This window comes from Equus asinus, chromosome 2 (assembly GCF_041296235.1).
Source record: "Equus asinus isolate D_3611 breed Donkey chromosome 2, EquAss-T2T_v2, whole genome shotgun sequence".
NCBI classification, from domain to species: domain Eukaryota; kingdom Metazoa; phylum Chordata; class Mammalia; order Perissodactyla; family Equidae; genus Equus; species Equus asinus.
Genome location: NC_091791.1, coordinates 18,249,364 through 18,270,036, shown reverse-complemented (window position 1 = coordinate 18,270,036; position 20,673 = coordinate 18,249,364). Strand labels below are relative to the sequence as shown.

The window sequence follows — 20,673 nt, the reverse complement described above, 5'->3', positions numbered from 1 at the left end:
GAGCTCTATCCAAATAGGGCACCCCACCCACCCCCCCAGGTCCCTGCCAGAACAAGAAGTCGAGGGCTCCTAAGAACTCACAGAAATAATACCTGTGTGGCTGAGTCCTCACTAAGAGTCAGGAGGTGGGGGTGGGACCACGGTGCTGTGACCCCGGCCCTGTGGCTTCTCTGCCAAGCCCTCCCTGACTCAGGGATGTGGGTTGGTATTCGCTTCTCTCCCTCCAGAGCTTTGTGTCACGTGAGACATAGGAAGAGCCTGTCACTGCTTTCCAGAGAAGCCCATTGCAGCTGGCCACGAATTCACCCCACCACCCCTAGCATCGCCTCACAGAAGGTGGGGGGTGCCTTCGAATGTGTTCTGATTCTCAAAGCTGAACTCATATGTCCTTTTGCCTTAGGGTGACTCTGGAGGCCCTCTGACCTGTGAGAAGAACGGCACCTACTATGTCTATGGGATAGTGAGCTGGGGCCTGGAATGTGGGAAGAAGCCAGGGGTCTACACTGAAGTTACCAAATTCCTGAATTGGATCAAAGCCACCATGCAAAGGGAGGCTAGTTTCTAAGATGTCTTCCGAACCTCAGAGCTCGTGTTCCACAGCACCCAGACAAGGCGAGGCCTCGCGGGCAGCAAAGGACACCCTTGGAGCCCCCAGGAGGCCATGCAGCGGAGTGTCCATGCTCTAAGGAGAGAAAACAGCTGCCCAGCCTGGGGCGTACTGGACCAGCATTTCCACCATTTCATCAGGCTCCCTCCTGGGTAACCCAAGAAACGGTAGAATCAACCCAAAATATATTATGTTTGCTTCCCTTCCAACAAGTGTACCTTCTAGAAAAATCAGTGTTCACAGACTGCCTTCACCTTGGACATTTGTAAATGCAGGATTTCAGAACGCCCAGCTTGGGTGGGACTCACTTTACATCTTTATTCCTCCTCCCAGACACCCAAGGTACGCAACAGAACCAGCCACCCACTTCTCAGTATTAGATAGAGGACCAAAAATACAACATTCTCCATCTGCTTTCAGAGAGGTGTTATTTTAATAAAGGCAGATCAGGGGATGGGCTAGTGCGCCATTTTTACAGCTCGTCCAAACTGAAGGCAGGTAAGCATGTCTGGCGTGCAAATTTCCTCTGCAGCTTCTCTCTCAAGAATTCCGGGTGGACGCCGCTCACTCACAACAGCAGAGCCCTCCTCCTTTTGACGTGCAGAATCTCAGCGGCGTCCGGGTTCACATCCCCGCTCTGATTCTCTCCAGTCTCCACAGCCTCTGGCCCCCCCTGCAGAAATCAAACACACGTCCCCAAGTTAAAATGAAGCTCCCGCCCTCTCCCACAGGACAAGCTGTCTAAGATGCCCCGGGAGCATTTCAGATGTTCGTCCTCCCCTTCCTTTTCCCTCCTCCAAGAAAAAAGATCCTCAAGGCAAGAATGAGAAAGAAGCAAAGCCAATGTCTCGTTCAGATGTGGTGTCTTTCTTCTGAACAAAGTGGGGTTCAAAACCCAGACTGTTGTAGACAGCAAGTCCCTGACCCTTTCCGCGAACGGAACGAGCGAGCAGTCAGCACGGCCTGTGCTGCTGTGGCCTGGGATTGCTGTAGCCCTGGTAGGCTTGTCTCCACACAACTAATGGCTGTGACTTCACAGAAAACCCTGCAGGAATTTAACCCGGGGGTCATCGCCTGGTCATCTCAGACCCAGGAAATTAGGCGCCTTGCTTGAGTTGCATTTCACACTTCTTTAGAGCCAGCTGACCTTTGGCCAGAAATAAAGTTTGAAAAGAAACAATCAGTTTGCCTTTCCCCACGGCCTTGCCAACCGGGCTGGGTTTGCAGCTTGCTACTCACGTAAGCCCCCGGCTGGGTTTGCAGCTTGCTACTCACGTAAGCCCCCTGGAGACCCAGGCCCCTCGCGTTGGCCAGTTCCGCAGCCCGCCGGGCCATTTCCACTTTGTAGGAGCCAGGAGGTGTCCAGCCAATACCTCTGGTCAGGTTCAAGTCTGATTTGTACTTGACCTTTGGGGGAAGGAGGGGAGGAAGAGAAATACGTCAGCAGGGTTTGGCCACAGAGCGGATAAGCTTAAAAAGGCCACTGTGAGATGGAGACTATGTCATTGTCAGCAAAGCCAGGACAAGGGGAGCTAACTCATCTTAAGTAAGAGCTCCCTGGCCTTGAGGACCCAATGTGCTGTGAGCTGGGCCAGCATGTCACTATCCCTTGCATCTTTCCATCAATGATGGGAGCTAAAATGGGGGCAGAGGGTGGGGAGACGTGGTTCAAGTCCGAGCTCCTCCCTTAACTTGCTCTGTGTCCTTAGAGACGTGATTTTCCTTCTCTGGGCTTCAGTTTCCTCCCAGAGAAAGTTCAAGGGCTGGGTTAGGGAGCTACAAAGATCCCTGGGAGAGTGTATGGCATAGTAATCCAGAACGTGGGCTCTCACATCAAATCAAATGGGGTTCACATCCCTGGTCTGCCACTCATTGGCTGTGTGATCCTGAGGAAGTCACTTAACCTCTCTAAGCCTCAGGTTCCTCATCTGTAAAATGGGGCAGTAACGGGGTTGTTGTGAGAGCTATGTGGCACAGCGCTTGAAAAGCATTTGGCAGAGAGCCAGGCCCACAATAAGGACTCCATAAATTGCAATTATTCTGATTCCTTCTGGCACTAAAGTGTTAGGTGTCCTGGATTCTCTCTCAGCCTGGCTCCTCCCAGAGGTAAGATGGAATGTGGGATTGCAGCCATCTCTTAGGAAGGACCAGAGGAACGGCCTCGGCCAGGCAGGTGGGGGCAGCTCACATCACTCTGAAGCTGGTGGGCCTTCCGTGCGTGCTTCAGGCCCAGTTGCTCTGGGTCGCAGGTGGGCTGGGGCAGTGGCTGCCTGTAGTTCACGTCGCTGGCCAGCTGCTGGCTCCTCTTGGCCTGGAGGAAGCTGGGCTGGTCTGGGCGGCTGTGGAACTGGGACCGACTCTTGGCAAAGTCCTTCTTGTACTCATTGTCACTCTGGAGTCTGCCGACACTGAGGAAATGCTTCATCCTCGGGTCGTCATTGATGCTGCGGTACCCGATCTGCAGGCCCCGGTCCCGGAGGAAGGCCTCTTTGTACCGGAACTGCAGGTCAGAGAAGCAGAGATGGGTCACAGGTGGCACCAGTCCACAGGATGTTCAACAGTGGTTTAAGGGCACAGCTTTGGATTCAAGTAGGGATCTGTGTCTCCTGCTACCTTCTAGCTGTGTGGCGTCGGGCCAGTTACTAAGTCTCTCTGAACCTCAGTTTCCCCACCTAACAAAATGGGAGAACGAGCCTCCACCCCATGGAACAGTGAGAGGATTCAACGAGATGGGGGCTGAGCTTCACGTCTGGCACAGGTTCATGCCCACTGAGTGGTGGCTACCGGTACTATTGCTGCTGTAATCAATAATCCAACAGGAAGAGAAGTGGGCCCATTCTCTCAGTAGTCTCTCTTCCTTTGATTCTTTCCAGCTTTCAGGGACCCAGTCCAGTGCTCCTCAAACCATCTATAGTGAAGGACTGGATTCACTTTGTTTATAAATTTCCAATCCATCTAAGTCCAACATGTGGCCCCATTGTATGTGAGTTGTATGTATGGTACCACATGCATTTGATAACACCCCAAGCAGCCTTCATCCTGCTCAATCAGATGAGTCCACCAGTCACGTGCTTGGATGTTATAATGTCTAATTGCTATTATGTTTCTAAAAGCTTTCTCTTGATTTCCGCACTTATCTCATTGTGCACCAAGAACAAGCCGTTCATGAATGATCACATAGCTAGTCCATGATACCTTCCTCCTCAATAATCACAGCTGCCATGTTTGGAAGACCTGCTATGTGTGTGACACAGTAAATCATTTTGTTTTCATTCCTACATTAATCCTAGGAGACAAGTATTAGATCCCTATTTCATAGATATAGAAATTTGAGTTCAGAGAATTTAAGCAACTTGCCCAAGACCACAGAGCCAATCCATAAATGATCAAGCCAGGATTTGAACTCGAGTCAATCAAGGAGAAAAATCTAATCTGTTTCTACCCTGTCACACCGCACTTCAGCTAAAAGAAGTCCCTTGATTGTGTATCAACAAATCAATTACATGTTCACTGACTTCTAGGTACACGTGCCTCGACTTTTAAGAGCGCCTCTCTTGAAAGACAGGGAGTGGGAATACAACCTTCCCCAATTCCAAATTTCTGGCTAAGATTCTAGAAAATAATGTCTTTTTCTATCACTTTAAATACTAAACACTATTTAAAAACTAAACAGTTTTGGTTCCTGGTAGTTTATCTTTCAATAGAACTGGGAAAACCAGAGCAAAACCTATCAGTGACAGAGGGAGAGAAAGAGCACGAGGTCTTACGTCACTGGCGATATCCCTGGACGCCCGGGCAGTCTGGAATGGGATGGCGTCCAGCCTGAAGTCATAGCCGCCAGCCCGGGTCTGTTCCCAAGAGTTTCTGTAGACTTTCTAGATGAGGGAGAGAAGGAAAGGAGTGAGCAGGGAGTGAGTAACTCCATGTCTGGCATGTTGTTGGTTCTCAGCAGGAGCAGTTCCAGAACACGTGCCTCCTGCCTTATTGGTGCCTGGAATGGCAGAGCCCATGGCCCCATGTCCATCCTGAGGACCTCCCCAGCTCTTGGATTGGGGGCGCTGGCCATGAAGGGATTCAGCTCTAAGCCCTCAACCTGAGCATCAGGCCCTGCTCTTGGGGGTCTTGGAGTCTGTGGGTCTGGCTCATTCGCTACACCCCATGGTATCAGAGGCCCTCACCCCACTCCTTCCTGTCGCTGCATTCATTTTCAGTGCCTCAGTTCACAGCTTCGAGACACCAGAACTCAAAGTTCAAGAACCTTGTTTCTTCCTACACGCTCAAAGTACTGTTCCTCAGGTCTCAGCTCCCAGGTGTTCGTTAGCTCCAGTGACTTCCTGGGGGCCCCTCGGCTGCCTCTGATGCCACATGGCACCATCGCTATGAAGCAGGCTGCCTCCCGTCTGCTCTCCTGGTGCCTGCCCTGAGGGAAGGGCCTTCACCTGAATGAAACTCATTGTCAAGAACCTGACCGAGTTTCTGACCCGTGCCTTTCACATCTTCCTCTTTCATTTTTCCCCTTTTCAAGTTGTTCTCACACATCCTCCGGGAGTCTGTAATCACACCCTCGGAGTCCCCAGGTAGGCCCACATCACCAAGAGAGGCATCAGAATCTCCCGCGCCTTCATGTAGCTAATATTATTTTTCAAGATAAGGGAATGGCTCCATGAAAGGAGTCATCTGGAGGTCCCAGTGGAGGGCTGTCCTTTATTCAGCCACACAGAAGGGAGACAGCAGGTGAGGCCCATCACCAGCAGAGGACAAAGTGACAGCCCCAGACTGTGTCGGTCACTCACTCATTCCGTGAGCCGCAGGAGATCAGGGGCCCTTAAGAACCTTACTTTTGTCACTTGGAAATAGAGGTCAAGGCTGAGGCTCCGTTCTATAGCAGACGGGAGCATTGAGCAAAGGAAGAGTGGCAGATACCAAGCACAGTGCCTCACCCACTCCACAGCTGGGCGTGCAACTAGAGGGGACCACAAAGTGCCTGGGCCAAGCATGGTGGATCTCATCATTTTCATGTAGTGCTGTCTATCATCACCTTCACCTTCATTGTCACCTTGAACTTCAACATCCAATACCACAAACCATGAGCCAAAGACCTACCGTGTTCAAGGGCCTAGAAATACAGAACCAATCATCACTAGGGTAATCACCTAACAGCTGGATCTGAAACAGGGCCCCAGCGATTAGATTTGCTGGCTCGCTATCGAGTTTAGCAGGCAGGACTGAGAGATATATAGAAGGGAAGGGGCATTCAGAAAATGGCAGACCAACTATCCTCTTTTGCATTATGCTCCCTGTTACGGTGGCCCCACAAACATTAGAGAAACAAATAGAATTAAACCTTTATCAGTCCCTGGCAAGGGGACTGTCAGCGCCTCCCTAATAAGAGCCTCCACACTGGATCTGGGCTGGGTAAGACACCAAACTTCACACAATGTCCAACTCCAATGCCACCCCACTTTGGTGTCCAATGCACCCCAGCTTCCGCATCTCAATAACTGGGGGGTCAACCAGAGAGCATGGCCCCAATTGGGCTTCTCCCCAAGGTGCTGACTCCCTTCCTCCTGGTAACTTCTCCCTGTGTACTATTTGCTTGATTGTCATCACTTCCTCCCTGAGTTTTTTTATTCGGTCGAGGTTTTTGCCTTGCCACTGGGAGCCTTTAGATTCCGTAGGCTCTTTGATTCGGAACCCTGGGCGTTCCTCTTCTTTATCACAGTGGGCACAGTTTTGTCCTCATCCTCACACATTAGAGTCATTTGATTTTTAGTTATTTCGGCTGCCTTACACATCTCAATGGCTTTCTTTGCCCAGGAAGGTCACTTTCCCTCCACATCCTCCTCACAGAGCACTTGATCCAATTGTGCGTATTCCACACGCCCCCGAAGAAGTGCTCTTTCAAAAGAGGTTCATGAGTTCTCCATATCCGCATGCCCTGGCAGCTAATTTCAGCTCCGAGACTCTACAGACTGCTGTCCCTTGTGAGAGGAAAGATGCTTCTGTCACCAACCTGGGGTGGCTGTCCTCCTTAAGCTGGGCCCCAAATGGACCGGAAGCTTTATCCCAGTTTCCAGGGCTAGGGGCCTCCAATAGTTCCTCAGATGGAGGCTTTGCCTTCCCCCATCCTTGAAGCGTTAATGAGATGGATGTTTTGTCCAAACTCTGCTGAGGGGGAGGTCCTGCTTCCCCAGATGGAGGTCAGCCCACCAGAGCTGCTGTTCTAAAATTATCCCTCGCGCATCCCTCAAAAGCATCAAATGGTCATAATAACTCATATTTACAAAGCACCATCGCATTCACTGCGTGGGATCCCACAGGGCTTTACAAACGCAACAAACTAATACACACGCTAACTAGAAGGCGCCTCTCGCCAACCCCTGCGAGGCAGCCACCTCTGGGGTGAACAGTAGCAGCTGCTGATCTGCACGGAGCCCCAGGACACAATGGCCAGGCCAGGGAGGGAAGAATGGCCAGACTCTGGGAGGCCCCGCACTGCCCTAGGCCGACACACTCAGCCTGTGTAATTCGGATCTGACAACGTCTTTTGATTCCACCGCCTCGCTACCTGTTATCCCAGGATCACAGCGTTGCTGGCAGAGCGGCCGCCTATTCTATTACAACCAGGGGCCTCCAACCCCTGCTAACAACAAGCCTGGGTTTAGGAAACAGCATCTTGGTTATGCACGCAAAGGGCACACATCTGAGGGAAACTAAAGTGGAGGAGGCCACAGGCCCACGCACAAAGGAGCCAATTGTGTTGGGACTCGATGGGCTACAATTGCAGCATCTTTGCAAACTGCAGAGTGAGAACGTGCCACTCCGTCTCCAAAGTTCCACTTCTCTGAAGGGCCAAGGCGACGCGTCCAGGCAGCAGGTAGAGCCGGTGTCTACACCTGCAGGGCCAGGGGACCACTCCCCTGACGGTAACTTGGCACACGACTGAGGTCTTTGAAACCAGGCCCAGAATCAGACTGTGAGAGCTGGAAGGAGCCACAGGTGTCAGTTAGCACAGCTCTTTCCCCATTTGACAGCTGAGGAAACTGAGGCCCAGCGAGGAAAGTGACTCAAAGTCACACATGCAGTTGGACCCACTCTCAGTCCTACTCTTTCTGTTCCAAGTCCTCCTTCCTAGGATTTTTTTTTTTTTAACAAATCAAATCCAGTTTGGGCCCAGACAATTTCACAGAAACAGGCGCACACGACAGGAACCAGCGGGTCACTTACATCGCTCAGGTGCAGCGCGTTGAGGCGGGCTCTGGCGAAGTCAGGGTGGTCGGGGATCACGGTGAACCTGTGCAGGGCTTCCGCATCCCCCAACCGGTACAGGCGCTGCGGGGAAGACAGGCTCATAGGAAACGCAGGACAGCACTTGCTGACGTCATAGGGGAAAGCAGGCCCACTCCCCTCCTGCCCCTCCCACCTGAGAGCCCACCGTGGGAGCAGAACCTAACGCTGCACATGGAGAACATCCTTCCAGAACCCTCCGTCTGATGGAAGGGGCCCATGTGGCCAGGGTCAGGCGGGGCTGGCTGGTTTTAAATAGAGCCTGTTTAAAATATCCATTGAGATCTGCTCCAAACGGGCCACAAACCAGCATGCTGGTTGGCTTTACCTGTGTGTTTTATAAACAGTATAAGCTGCAAGGATATTTCAGAGAATTTGCACAACTGAGCACCAGACAAGCTTTTTACTAGTAACACGATGCCTCAATACCTTTGTTGTTTAACATTAATAGTAATAAGAAGACACAACAGGTACTTAATCTTTTTATTATAAAATGCCTTAATATGTGTTCAGAAAATTAAAGTTTTCATAGTGCATCTGGGTCCCAGGAAGATACAATTTTAAAACTCAAGCTTTATCTTAGTTTCTACTTTTAGAGCTGCGAGTTAAGAATTGCAAATAATTTTAGGAAATGTTTGAGTCTCATCTATTTTTAGAGAGGGAAATATAATATTTAATATTTCTATCTTTTCCCAAATTCATTTTGGGCTCTGCCAACGCAAACTGGTCAGTACAACATTTGGACTCTGTGTGAGGATGGGGCAGCTTCGTCACTGAGTGTGGAGAATTGAATCCCTGGACAATTTTGGAGAAAAAATATTTAACTTCCTATTCTTCAAAACACATACAGGAGAGAGAAAACGGGGCTAAATCATACAGAGAGTAAAAGCAGAAAGCAGCTTTTAATGTAGCTGCTCTTTCTCTCTTTTTTCCAACTGCGTCATGTTAAACTTTTACTTCCATTACCATCTAGCAACAATTAAGACGTATCTGATCTAGTGCTTGGTAAGGATCATCGATAATAGTGTTATTATTGTTAGGACTATGAATCAAACCACAATAAGGGGCATTTACTGAGAACTTACTGTGTTCCAGATACTTGCTAAAAGCTTCATGTACTTTAATTTACTTAATCCTCATTTAATTCATTTATTCTTATGAAATGGTTGCTATCATTACCCTCCTTTCAACTAAGGAAATGGAGGTTAGAAGAGATTAAGTGGCTGGCCCAAGATCACCCAGGTAACAGAAGGTTTGCACTCACATCTATCCAGAGCTGGTGTCTTAAGCACTGACCACTTAGTGGCACTACCCACTACTGTGCACCTGGGATGACTGATAAGAAAACACCCACCTCATTGCAGTGCATGTAGCTGTTCTTGGCATGGACCAGGTCTGGAGAGTCAACCACCGTGGTGAACTTGATGCTGTCTGGTTTTTTACGGTATTTGGTCTGCAAGGGGAAGACAGACATTCCCAAGAAACCGTCAAACATCATGCATTTTTCTGGATGCAGCTTCTTCCCACCTGCTCAGGACCAAATACACCAATGACATCATTGGAAAACAAGTCTCTCTTTGTGGTGAGCACCTCACAAGGATACGGAGGAGATCCAAGCCGCCTCTATGACAAGGAACATTTTACAGGTATTTACTCTCTTGAAAATAAGAGGCTGCAAAATACTATAACTCATCACAATAAAGGAATTCAGTGGAGGGCAGGATTCAGCACCAGTGTGGCCCTGCTTGGACCTGCCCAAGTAAGTTCTCTTATGAAGAAACTGAAGACGGTGGTGCCACCCTTGAGGGGATCTCAGGCAAGAATCCCCAGGTCATCAACACAGTGGAGAGTTCAGTTAATGTAACCACCTGTGCAACTTTTAACACCATCTGAAATCAGATAACCCCTGGACATTGGACCCTCTCAGTAAACGCAGTAGATGGGTGGCAAATTCTGCACCCCACCATGAAAATAACGGGCCAGGTTAGATCATAATTGTATATAATGAATCCACTGAGAACCTTCTAAAGCATCAACCATCTTTCATTGCCCAATTTGGAACATGCCTTTAACTCTCCAGCGAGTGAATTCATTTTAAGAGAATTCTTGTTCCATTTTGGGATGTGGTTGCAAATGGCCCCAGAAACACACTGGGAGTCCAGTGGCCATGGGGCCCTCTTGGGCTCTCCAGCCATAAACAGATTGCCTCTTCAGGAGGAAATAAATGCTAGGCTGCATTTATGGTAGAGTCAGGGTGATGGTACCTCACTGATGAGCTCCCCAGCCTTCCTCGCACTCTCTATCTGTGGGGATCTCAGCGCCAGCCATCCTGTCCCCTTCATGCCCATTAGGTCCGACTTGTAGCGCAACTGCAGGAAGAAAAGCATCAGCTTTTATCAGCAGAGTGTCTGAGACTGTTGGAGCATTTCAAGAAGATCCTTGATTTGTAACAGCATTCGTGATAACGCTTCCTCACAACATTTCAACAGCTTCATTCGGAGCACGTTCTGCATGTCATTAAGTCAAACTGTTTGAATTTGTGCATTCCACCAGGAATTAAATAATGGATCATGCCTAAGATGCAAGAAGGCCCCCCCAGTGAACTGGCAGGAGTCGAAGCAGAAGGGAATGACCTACCCGAATGATCACTTACAGCAAGAGCTGAGATACACGCTCAACTGTTCGGTTTCATTCTGCCAGTGAGGTCATTGACCACCTGCCTAAATAAAAATGTTTGACACACTTTCTGTTGAGAAAAGGGCTTTGAGCTCCGGATCAAACCTGCTGGGACTCGGAGCAAACCACTTTACCAAAATGTGACTCAGTTTCTCTCTGTGATGCCTAAGGTCATAGCAACCCCTCTGTTCTCAGGAAAACACCTGAGAGTACTCAGAGGGCAACGCCACTCGAAACATTAGATTTAGTTTTGTTCCTCGTGGTAGTGGCGGGTGGGGGGACAACTATAGCAGGAGTCTAAAGACTGGAAGAAACGTAGATAGAACCAACTAATAGTGTGTGAGCCACGTTAATCTTCCGGTGCCTCAGTTTACCCCCTCCTCCCACTGTTACTCACGATTTGCTTACATGGCATGCGCTAAGGCTTATCCAGTTTTTTCATTTTAAGGGTTCAGAAGATTAAAATTACAGCATCATTTTGGGTAGAAAATAAGAAATGGTGCTTTAAGACAATGGGTCTGATTAGACATCTCCCAGAACCCTCAATCTTATTATTACTCCTCTATCTGCCCACTGCTCCTGACAATGAGGCAGTCGCCTGAATGCTTTTCTTCTCTTTAGAGAAATTAGGTATTTTTAAAGGTGGAAAAAGACCCTTGAAGGAAATCTAAAATTTGGATCTAAACGAAGTTGATAGCATTTCTCTAATTTAGATATAAGCTCTGCTGTCACGCAAAATATCACTCCAGAAATCAGCCTTTCAGCCTTTTTAGTTTTCTTTCATTTCAGCATTCACAGCGTTCCTCACAGCTGGCCTCAAAGAGGGCCCGTTTCTGATCTACTGTCTGCTGGTTAATGCCCCTGTGCAAATTCGACTCTGCCTTCCAACTGGCGAAGGGAGACATCACTCAGGTGCAGGAGCAGGTTTCAAAACCCCATGTCAGTCAGACTGCTTTTTACACCGCGATCTTTCAGTCTACACCGGCAAAGCTTTTGCCTTCCTTCCACTCTGATAAAGAACAGAGAAAATTGGATAAATTTCTAAGTTGGAGAGAATAATCCTACAGGGCCTCTTCACAGCCGGGCCTTGCTCCTTTCATAAGCGAGATGAAGTGGGGGGCGCTCTTTCAACTCGCCTTTTGTTGAGCTGCACAGTACAATCGCAGGTAAGTCAGAAAGCAAGATGCAGGTTCCCCAAAGATCTGACTGCGCCTCCGACTCTCTTATAAATGGGCTGTCTCTTGATATGGCAGCTCCCAGCCCAGCTTTGACTAGCCACACAGACCCTAAAAACAACACGCCTGCCCCAGACTTCACGATAAAAGAGAAGGGGAGAGGAGAAGAGTCGAGAAGGAGCGCTACCCAAAGATGGTTTCGAAGAAGGATTCTAAGATAAGGTGACGTTCTCATGCTGCCCAGCTGAATGTGGCTTCCCCAAATGGCAGTCTCGCTATTTCCCCTTGCACATATTAAGGCCTGGAAGCCACCTTCAGATTCACACACACGGGGTTTCCCGGACCCTCATTTTGGAGCACTGTGTTGCAAACACACGAGCTGCAGGTTTCGGTCCCTGATTTCCAACAGGAACGATGTAAACAGCTGCACCCCAGAGGTGGCGGGGAGAAGGGGTACACTTGCCACGTTAATAAGAATCCTTTTAATCACGATCTCTCATAGGGTGTGGTTGGTTTTAGACTCAGGATCTCACGCAGTCCCCACACCATCCTGCAAAGGAGGGTTCTTGTTCCCATCGACAGAACAATTTTGGGGTTCAAATGATCGTTCAGATTCTCAGAGGAGCCACAGCTGCTGTCCTCTGGGCATGCCACACTGTAGTCTTTAAGAGAACACTCAGGAGCCAGACCACCTGGTTTCCTAATCCAGCCACTTGGGGGAGCCAAAGAGCACCGAGCTGGGAGTCAGAGAGCCCTGCTTTGCCTCTTAGAGCTGCATGGTCTTGAGCAAGTCATTTCCCTGCCTGCTTGTGACCCAGGGCAAGTTACCTAAGATTACAGGTGCTTTAGTTCCCACATCTGTAAAAATGAGAGTAACACCAGTACCTACCTAGATACTAAATGAGATAGTGCATGCAAAATATTTAAACAAATGCCTGGCCCAGAATAAGCACTTTAGCTTACTATTATTATTAGCTTATTATTTAACATTTCAGCTATTGTTACTGTTGTTGCTGTTATTTCTGATGGGGAAACTGAAGCCCAGAGAGCTTAAGGAGTCTACCTGAGGTCATGCAGCTGTAAAGGGCGGGGTCAGTGTGGTCCCCTTGACAGTCCAGGGCTCCCTACAACCCTAGGCGAGATCAGGGAGGGGAGCACAGAATGGCAGACTCAAAAAGGACTGAAGAGGTGGCCGAACCAGCACCCACGCAGGGTGGAGCCCGTCTGGGCACGGTGTGCGGCTCAGCTGCATGACTTGCACAACCAGGCTTTGAGGACCTTCACCCCACGGGTGAGCAACCTTGACTCCCTCTGGCTCGATCCTCAGCTTTCTTTCTGGTCTGGGCAAGAGAGGGCAGGAGAGGACTGGGGGCTCCTGGTCCTCGCCCGGACTCTGCTGTACTGAGCGATCTCATGTGGAGTCTTTGTCTCCTTCTCCACAGGACATGACTGCATGAAATTGGATTTTGCAAGAAAACTGAAGCCTCAGACCCAGTTGGCACTGTGGGGTCTACTGTTCACAGCATCTTAGAATCCAACCCCTCAAATTAACAAACGTGAAGTTTAAAAAATAATTCATGCCACATAATATGGTCTTTTAAAAAACTAAGCAATAATTTCTCAGCCTTCAAAATTTTAATACAGATCCTATTTCATAAAATGTCAGTCTAAGAATGCCAACCACCATGTCTTAGGAAGAACTCCTCTTTTTAGATTTTTGTTCCTACATTTTTTAGTGTTAAAATATCCTTTCTTTTCAGAAATAACAGTGACATAAATGGTAGCATGAGGTAGGGTTTTTTTCTTTTTCCTTACTTAGTAAAGTAAAAATCTGACATTATGTTGATGCCACCACTTAAAAAACATTTACCTATGAATCCCAAAATCTGAAGTCACTGATCAAATTGAACCTCTTTGCCTTTTTGACCGAGAGATGGGAGCCTAAAAAGCAAAGTGACTACTCAAGGACACACAGCCAGTAAGTGACAAAGCTGGGCTTCCTACATCTTTAGGCTCTCAGCTCGGCCCCCCTCGCCTCTCCCTGGTGGCCTCTGTATCTTCCTCAGAGGCTTGTCCTGCCCTAGAAGGTTTCTCTTCTCCGCAGAAACAGGCCATTGACAAGAGGGTCCCTGGTTGGACACCAGAGTCATGCTATGAGCTAATCTTGGGGGCCACAGGATGGCCTCCTAGCAAGTAGAATGCCTTTCTAAGTGGAATTTGGGCTGGTGCTTCAGTAACCATACCCCTTGTGTGGGGCCCGATGAACTCATCCTGGTCCACACTCTATCCGTTGAACAACGCAATACTGAAGTTCCAGCAAATCATGATTAATAATAAGATGATCATTAAATCATTGTATCATAATTAATCATCAATTATGTGTTTATACTATTCTGCCTGTGCCTTATAACTAAACCAAGAGCAGTCATTGCAAGGCAACCAGAATCAAAAGGGTTGGCAGAGAGAAATGGGTTCACAACTGGGTGCAATTTTGTCCCCCAGGTACATTTGGCAATATTTGATGACATTTTTGATTGTCACACTGAGGGGGGTGCTATTGACATCTAGGGGGTGGAGGCCAGGGATGCTGCAATGCACAGCACAGGCCCCACAACAAAGAATTATCCAGCCCAAAATGTCAAAGGCGCCAGGGTGGAGAAACCCTGATATGGATGATTAGGGTTAATGTGAAACAGTCCCATGGGTTATGCTCTAAGATGAGAGCGGGGATGCTGTGGGACCTAGAGAGATTATGCATGCAAGCCTGCGGGGTGCAGTGCTTGCCACACGGTGCTCACTAAATGCTCTGTAAGTGCTCCACGACCACATTATCATCGTTACTGTGTCCCAGCTCATGAAACTGATGCTTGAAAGGGGCATGGGACTGACTCCAAAGGAACTGACTCTAGAACCTTCCACCGTGATGTGGGAGGGGCTAGTGCTACCCATCAACCTGCTTAGTACCCTTGCTTGGGAAAGGACCTCCCCTTTCTGGGTATTGGTGTCTACAGCTGTGCTGTAGGAAGCACGAATCCCCCACTCTGAGCTCCCTCCTGGAGAGCAGGATGGTTAAGAGTGTGGATTCTGGAGCCAGTCCTGCCTTGGCCCCTCCCACGTGACCTCATCTGTAAAACAGGAGTGACAACTGTCCCCACCTCATAGTGCTGTAGCAAGGGTGACATAATGGCAAGCAGTCAGTAAGTGTCAGCCAAGGTTAAATTACTCTCTCCTGTCATCACCATCACCCTGCTGTGCACAGTCCAGCCTCTGTTCTCTCTCGGACCCCATCCCTGACCACGTGCTCCTCACTCGCCCACTTGCTGCCTTCTGCCTCAAATACGCTGAGGAATGCTCTGTCCCCTTCCCTCATCTCCTTTGGTCTTTGCTCAAAGGCCACCTTTTCAAGGAGAACCAGCCAGGCCCTATTTTAAAGTGTACGTGTGCAGGGACACCCACAGCCACACCCTCCTAGCCCACACCTTGCTGTGTTTGTCTCCACAGCATCTATCACCCTCTGACATAGTACTTTTCATATTTTATCTCCCTCCCATATAACGGAAGCTCCATGAGCACAGGAGTTCTTTGACTCTTTTGTTGACTGCTGTATCCTCAGAGCCTGGAATGGTGCCTGGTACACAGCAGGCGCTCCCTAAGTGTTTGCTGAATGATTGCTTTCATGATTCCAACCTAGATGACACAGACCAAGCAAGTCGCTGTCTACGTGGGGGGGGGGGGCGGGTCCTGAAGGGCTAAGGAAGAAGCAGAGATGCGCACCCAGGCTTGGCAGGAAGAAGGGGGTCAACGGCTGCTGTGCCATCCACAAGGCACCCCCTACCTCACTCTGCAGGGTGTGAGCTTTCTTGGCCCAGGCCATTTTCAGGTCCTCAGGCAGCGCCGTGAACTTGTGGCACCGTGTCCTGTAGTCGTGGTCGCTGGCTAGGGCCTGGGCCTTCCTGGCATGGACCAGGTGCACCATGTCCATGGGGAGGTGGCACTGGGCTTGGCTGCTGACCGCCTCCCTCCTGTACTGATGCTCGCTCTGCAGCTGGCCCATGCGCTGGCAGTGCTGGAGCCGGGGGTCATCGCTCAGGCTCCGGGCCCCGATCAGCCTCCCTCGTTCCTTCACAAAGTCATGTCTGTAGAGAAACTGCAAGGGAGGCCCAGCCGGTCAGGGGCTGGCATTCGACCTGTTTAAGTTCCACCTGCGCGTTTTCACTGCAGACTCTAGAAAAATCACCTGTTCTCACACAACGACGTGATGATTATAAGAAAAACCAGAGTGAGGTTGGCCTGAGAACATGCTCCCTCCCTGGGGGACGAACAATTAAAACACCGCTTCGTTCTTCCTATCTAATTAAAACCAGATCCTCAGAATCAAAGGAAGGGCCCCACTGCCCCTACGCGTCCTATGGCCAAAAGGAATTTATCAAAAAGGGTAAAAGAGAAACTCGTGCTTTATCCGTTTGCACTTGGCAAAACATTAAACCCAAAAGACAGGATCCATTTATTTGAAGTCCACATTTTCTGTGATTTGTTTGTGGGAAAGAGAAAGTCACCTTCATGTCCCAAAGCTATGGACGCTATCGACAGAGTGGCTGAAACACTGCTGGCAAATCGTAACGCCAACGTGTGCAACGCCAGACAGCCCAGAGGGAGATGCGCTGGGGCTGTATCACAATTTCCATCACAAGCACTCTTCCTAATTCTGGGTGGAGTCAGAAAACAGGCAGTTCACGGATTGCAGGGGGATCGTTGCCTAAGCATTGCAACTAGCTATAAAACGTCACCTCGCGCTTGCTGGAGACCTTGGCCTGAACTGAGCTTCTGATTAACAAAGCCTTTCTTTCCTTCCCTCTGTCAAAGTCTCATTCATAACTAATATATTCTGCAGATGACATCCTGTCTCACACGGTGAGAGATTTGCTTTAATTCAGGAAAATCAGCCATAGACCCTGTTTTACATGAAGTTAACAGAAATTAGGCAAGAGAGAAGGTCACATCATTCAACTCACATCACTGGCTATGTCTCCAGAGACCCGGGCCGCCTGGAAGGGGATGGCGTCTATTGTCAGCTTGTAGCCTTGAGCACGGAGATTACGCCAAGACTCCTTGTACTTCGCCTGCAGTAGGAACACATGTAGATTGTCTTTAAAAAAAAAAAATTACATGACTTGACGAACAAAGGCTACCCCTTTCATTTGTAGTACAGTGTTCCAGAATCGATTTCTGACAAGCGAAAGCTTTCTATTTTGCAAAGAAAATCTCATTAGCACACACGCTGTCGTGGGCTCTGACACATATGTACTCAGCGCATTTGTGAAAAGGTATATTTAACAGGAGCACCTAAAAGACACATTTTTTAAAGTTTCTGTAAATGCCAGCAGGGTCACCGTCAGATCCCCTCTCGGACACAGACATACGTGGCTTTGCAGCGTACAAGAGAGGCTTACGTCACTAAGATTGGCTGCATTTGTCTTCGCCTGGACAAACTCAGGCAGACCCAGCGTCATTGTGTACTGGTGTCTCGCATCCTCTCCCGCTGCTTTATAGAGGCGCTGGGCAAAAAAAAAGAAAACAAAAAGCAAGAAGGTAAGTGCTGTGCATCTCTGCAGGGCTGGAGGTCCCTCGTTTGCAACTGGGAAATACATTTGTAAAAGCCCATTCACTGTGTCACGGAGAAGATGTTCCTTTCAATAAAGACAATTCATGAATCAGATGGACTGATATAAAAGGAACATGTAAGCAACTGCAAGTTGCTTTTAGTGAGGTTCAGGGCGTGTTACCCCAAAATATGGTACCTTGGCATATTGAATATTTTAAGCGGAAGGAATTTGAGAAATGCAGGTGTTGGAAGAATGCCCTCTGACTTTCTCCCCTGAAGAAAGTCATAACCCCCTCCCGTGAGGGGTGCCCTCCCCACACCCAGAGGCGAGGAGCATCCCATCTCTGAAGATGGCAGGACGCAGAGAGGAATCTGAGCAAACGGCCTTGCTAAGTTCTCCCCAGTCTACTACTCTTTCGTCCTGTCACATTTTTCCACGACTTTCCACTCTTCCTCAAACCTAGTATAAAAACAATCAGGGTTAACCATTTCTTCTGGTCTTCATTTCCTTACAAAGGCTCCCGTATCCCACAAAGCTTATATTAAATAAATGTGTCTGCTTTCCTTTGGTTCATCTGTCTTTTGTCACAGAGCCACAGCTGAGAACCTAAGACGGGTAAAGGAAAAGGTACTTTTCCCTCCTGTACACTTGCTCAATAATAGGCCGAGGAAAGAAAAACACATTTAGGAACACTATCGAGGTGCTTCCCATTGCAGACTTCTTCCTTGAGGACTCCGTGTAAAGACGATACTAAGACCTGGGAAATTTAGGAAAAGCTCTGCTTAGGGGAACGGAGGTTCCCAAACCCTGGTCTGCAGCCTTTACTAAAGCCCCAGGATCCTTCCATGGCGAACTCATGTCGATGCTGCTCTCAGTGGCCTCAGTCGGTACAAAAACATCTCTGTTCTCGTGATAGAAATGGGTCTGCGGTCACTGAGTCCTCCGAAGCCAGAGGCCATCCTAAGAGGCACTGTTACCCCGCAGCCCCCAGCTCACAAGGCAGGCAGGAAAGGCTCAACAGACACTCAAAACTGACACCATCAGTACAGAAGCCCTTTGGACTTTCTTATCCCAAGCTGCCTTTTCTTACCCTTGAACTTGGGGTGAGAGTGGGACCTAATAGTATAAATTGCCAAATCTCAACTGACTTGTAAAAGTTAGAGTCAGAAGGAGAATCTTAAACTAAAGATAATGCAAAATTTAATTCTCTGCCAAGCTAACTTTCTATTTCAAATCTGTAAGAGAGCCACTAAGAAGAAGGGAAACCAAAAAGACTGGAATGACGATTTTATGTAATAAGATTCCTTCCCTTGTGTCGCCCTCTGTTAGAAATACTAAAGTGTGAATGGGTGAACGGTGAGTGAGAAGAGGAGGTAGAAATTCCAGAAGTCTGACAAACACCGTGCTATCGGACTGTCCTTGGATAACCACAAATCCGCCCTATAATAATCATTAGAATGACAATATAAAAGTGGTTCGCCAATATTTGAATGAATGACAGAACAATGCTTCTCAAACTTTAAAGTGCAAAGAAAACACCTGAGCATCTTGTTAAATGACATATGGATTCAGTGGGCCTGGGGTGGGGCCTGAGCTTGGGGATTTCTAACAAGCTCCCAGGAGAGGCTGGTGCTGCTGGTCTGTGACTGCACTTAGGGGACGAGACTGTAGACTTGATCAGATTTCACACTGGGCCTCTTTCCTTCTGGAAAGTGTTTAGGCTCCATAAAACAATGTTCTTTTCTTTTTCTTTTTCTTTCCTTTTTTTTTTTTTTGCTGAGGAAGATTGGCCCTGAGCTAGCATCTGTCACCAATCCTCCTTTTGCTTGAGGAAGAGTCACCCTGAGCTAACATCTGTTGCAAATCTTCCTCTATTTTGTAAGTGGGCCACCACCACAGAATGGCCGCCAACCAGGGATGTAGGTCTGTGCCTGGGAACCGAACCCTGGCTGCCAAAGTGGAGCATGCCAAACTTAACCAAACTTAACCACTAGGCCACTAGGGCTGGCCCGTGACGTGCTTTTCTTTCCAAAGTTCCATGCGAACACCCATGCTTTCCCCCAACCCCCAACCCCACAAATATTCACACATATTTTTAACAATCCGATAGCAGTTCTTACAAGCCCCTTCCAAAGCCATCAGGAGATTTTACCTCGTTCGTAATCTGGTTGCTGAGTTTTGCATGAAGGAGGCTGGGAGTGTCTGTCACAGCCGTGTACTTGAACGACTGGGGATGCTGACGGTATTTACTCTGGATCCGCACACAAGAGGGAACAAGAAGACTCGGTGAGGTACAAAACCAGAAGAACCAGGCCTTCAAGCATTAGTTATGAAACCTCACTTGGCAAAGGCTGCTAGTTTGTCACTCGGAACCCAGCCCGTCACCCGCCCTTGTGACCTCAGAACTCAAGGGGATGAAGACGCAGGGGCGAACACAGGATGACTGAATCGGATGCTTGTCAACAGGAAAAGAAGATCCGGTCCTTTGCCACGAATGTGAACACGACTATTGTAAATTTGAGTTTCGCTCTCGACCTCTGTTCTCTGGAGACCCAGGGCTGCTCAGCTTCAGGGGTGCACCAGAAACCAAGGTGCAGCTTTGAAAATACAGCTGCCTGCACCCCACCCCGGGAGACTGGGACTCAGTAACTCATCAGCGGGCCCAGGCCTCCGTATTTTTTTTTTAAAGCTCCAAAGGGGATTCTGATGCACCACTAGGCTTAAAAAACGCCCACTCCCGAGATTTCACTGGAAAAGGAAAGCACAGAGCTAAAACTAAACGCCCACAGGGACACCAATCCTGCTTCCTCAGGGCTCCTAGTCAGCACGTGAGCCCATCTGATGCTCCCGGGCTGGCCGCTGACAGACTGGTACTTCCAGTGCCTTCCATCATGCCTCCTGTCCTTGCATCTACTGTGAACGGAAGTCTAGAGCCCTCTCAGGGGTGAGCAAGATTCCTTGGGAGTTCAGAGAGCTTAAAATTCTAGATTTCTGTATTTTTAACCAAGAAATTATCACCAAGCTTAGAGCAACCATTTCAGATACAGCCATCGGAGAAGCACAGTGCTTAGATTAGTGCTAATCCTCACATAAGCTAAATGTGAGAGGTACGAGTATCACCATTTGATTGATTAAGAAGTTGAAGCTCAGAAAAGGCAGGTGACTGGCTTGAGGTCACACAGCAAATGAGGGCTGGACTGGAATTTCAGTCTCCATTTGTTGGTTTCCAAAGCCAACATTGCATTGTACCACAGGGCCACTTCAAAGGGACTCTAGGAAAGTACATCTTATGAGCCACTGATTCATTCTTATATGTTAATAGAGG

General features: G+C 48.6%; 2 protein-coding genes across 8 annotated transcripts in view; one reads left to right on the top strand and one right to left on the bottom strand.

The window, feature by feature from the left end:
• The window catches only part of HABP2 (hyaluronan binding protein 2), a 33,276-nt gene extending 32,409 nt beyond the window's left edge, over nt 1-867 (top strand). Inside the window, exon 13 of the mRNA XM_014867819.3 lies at nt 401-867. Coding sequence (XP_014723305.1) covers nt 401-565 — 165 coding nt within the window. The 3' untranslated portion in view covers nt 566-867. The remainder of the gene's footprint in view (nt 1-400) is intronic.
• A 151-nt stretch (nt 868-1,018) lies between these two features.
• The window catches only part of NRAP (nebulin related anchoring protein), a 69,631-nt gene continuing 49,976 nt past the window's right edge, over nt 1,019-20,673 (bottom strand). For 2 of the 7 annotated variants that reach the window (XM_070482875.1, XM_070482877.1), the window contains exons 32-42: nt 19,501-19,599; nt 17,196-17,300; nt 16,758-16,865; nt 15,581-15,892; nt 10,159-10,263; nt 9,249-9,347; nt 7,835-7,939; nt 4,375-4,482; nt 2,796-3,107; nt 1,847-2,014; nt 1,019-1,280 (exon numbers count right to left, since the gene is read on the bottom strand). In XM_070482875.1, coding sequence (XP_070338976.1) covers nt 1,176-1,280; nt 1,847-2,014; nt 2,796-3,107; nt 4,375-4,482; nt 7,835-7,939; nt 9,249-9,347; nt 10,159-10,263; nt 15,581-15,892; nt 16,758-16,865; nt 17,196-17,300; nt 19,501-19,599 — 1,626 coding nt within the window. In that variant the 3' untranslated portion in view covers nt 1,019-1,175. The remainder of the gene's footprint in view (nt 1,281-1,846; nt 2,015-2,795; nt 3,108-4,374; nt 4,483-7,834; nt 7,940-9,248; nt 9,348-10,158; nt 10,264-15,580; nt 15,893-16,757; nt 16,866-17,195; nt 17,301-19,500; nt 19,600-20,673) is intronic. The other 5 variants (XM_044750544.2, XM_014867817.3, XM_044750556.2 and 2 more) reach the window with 3 other exon arrangements.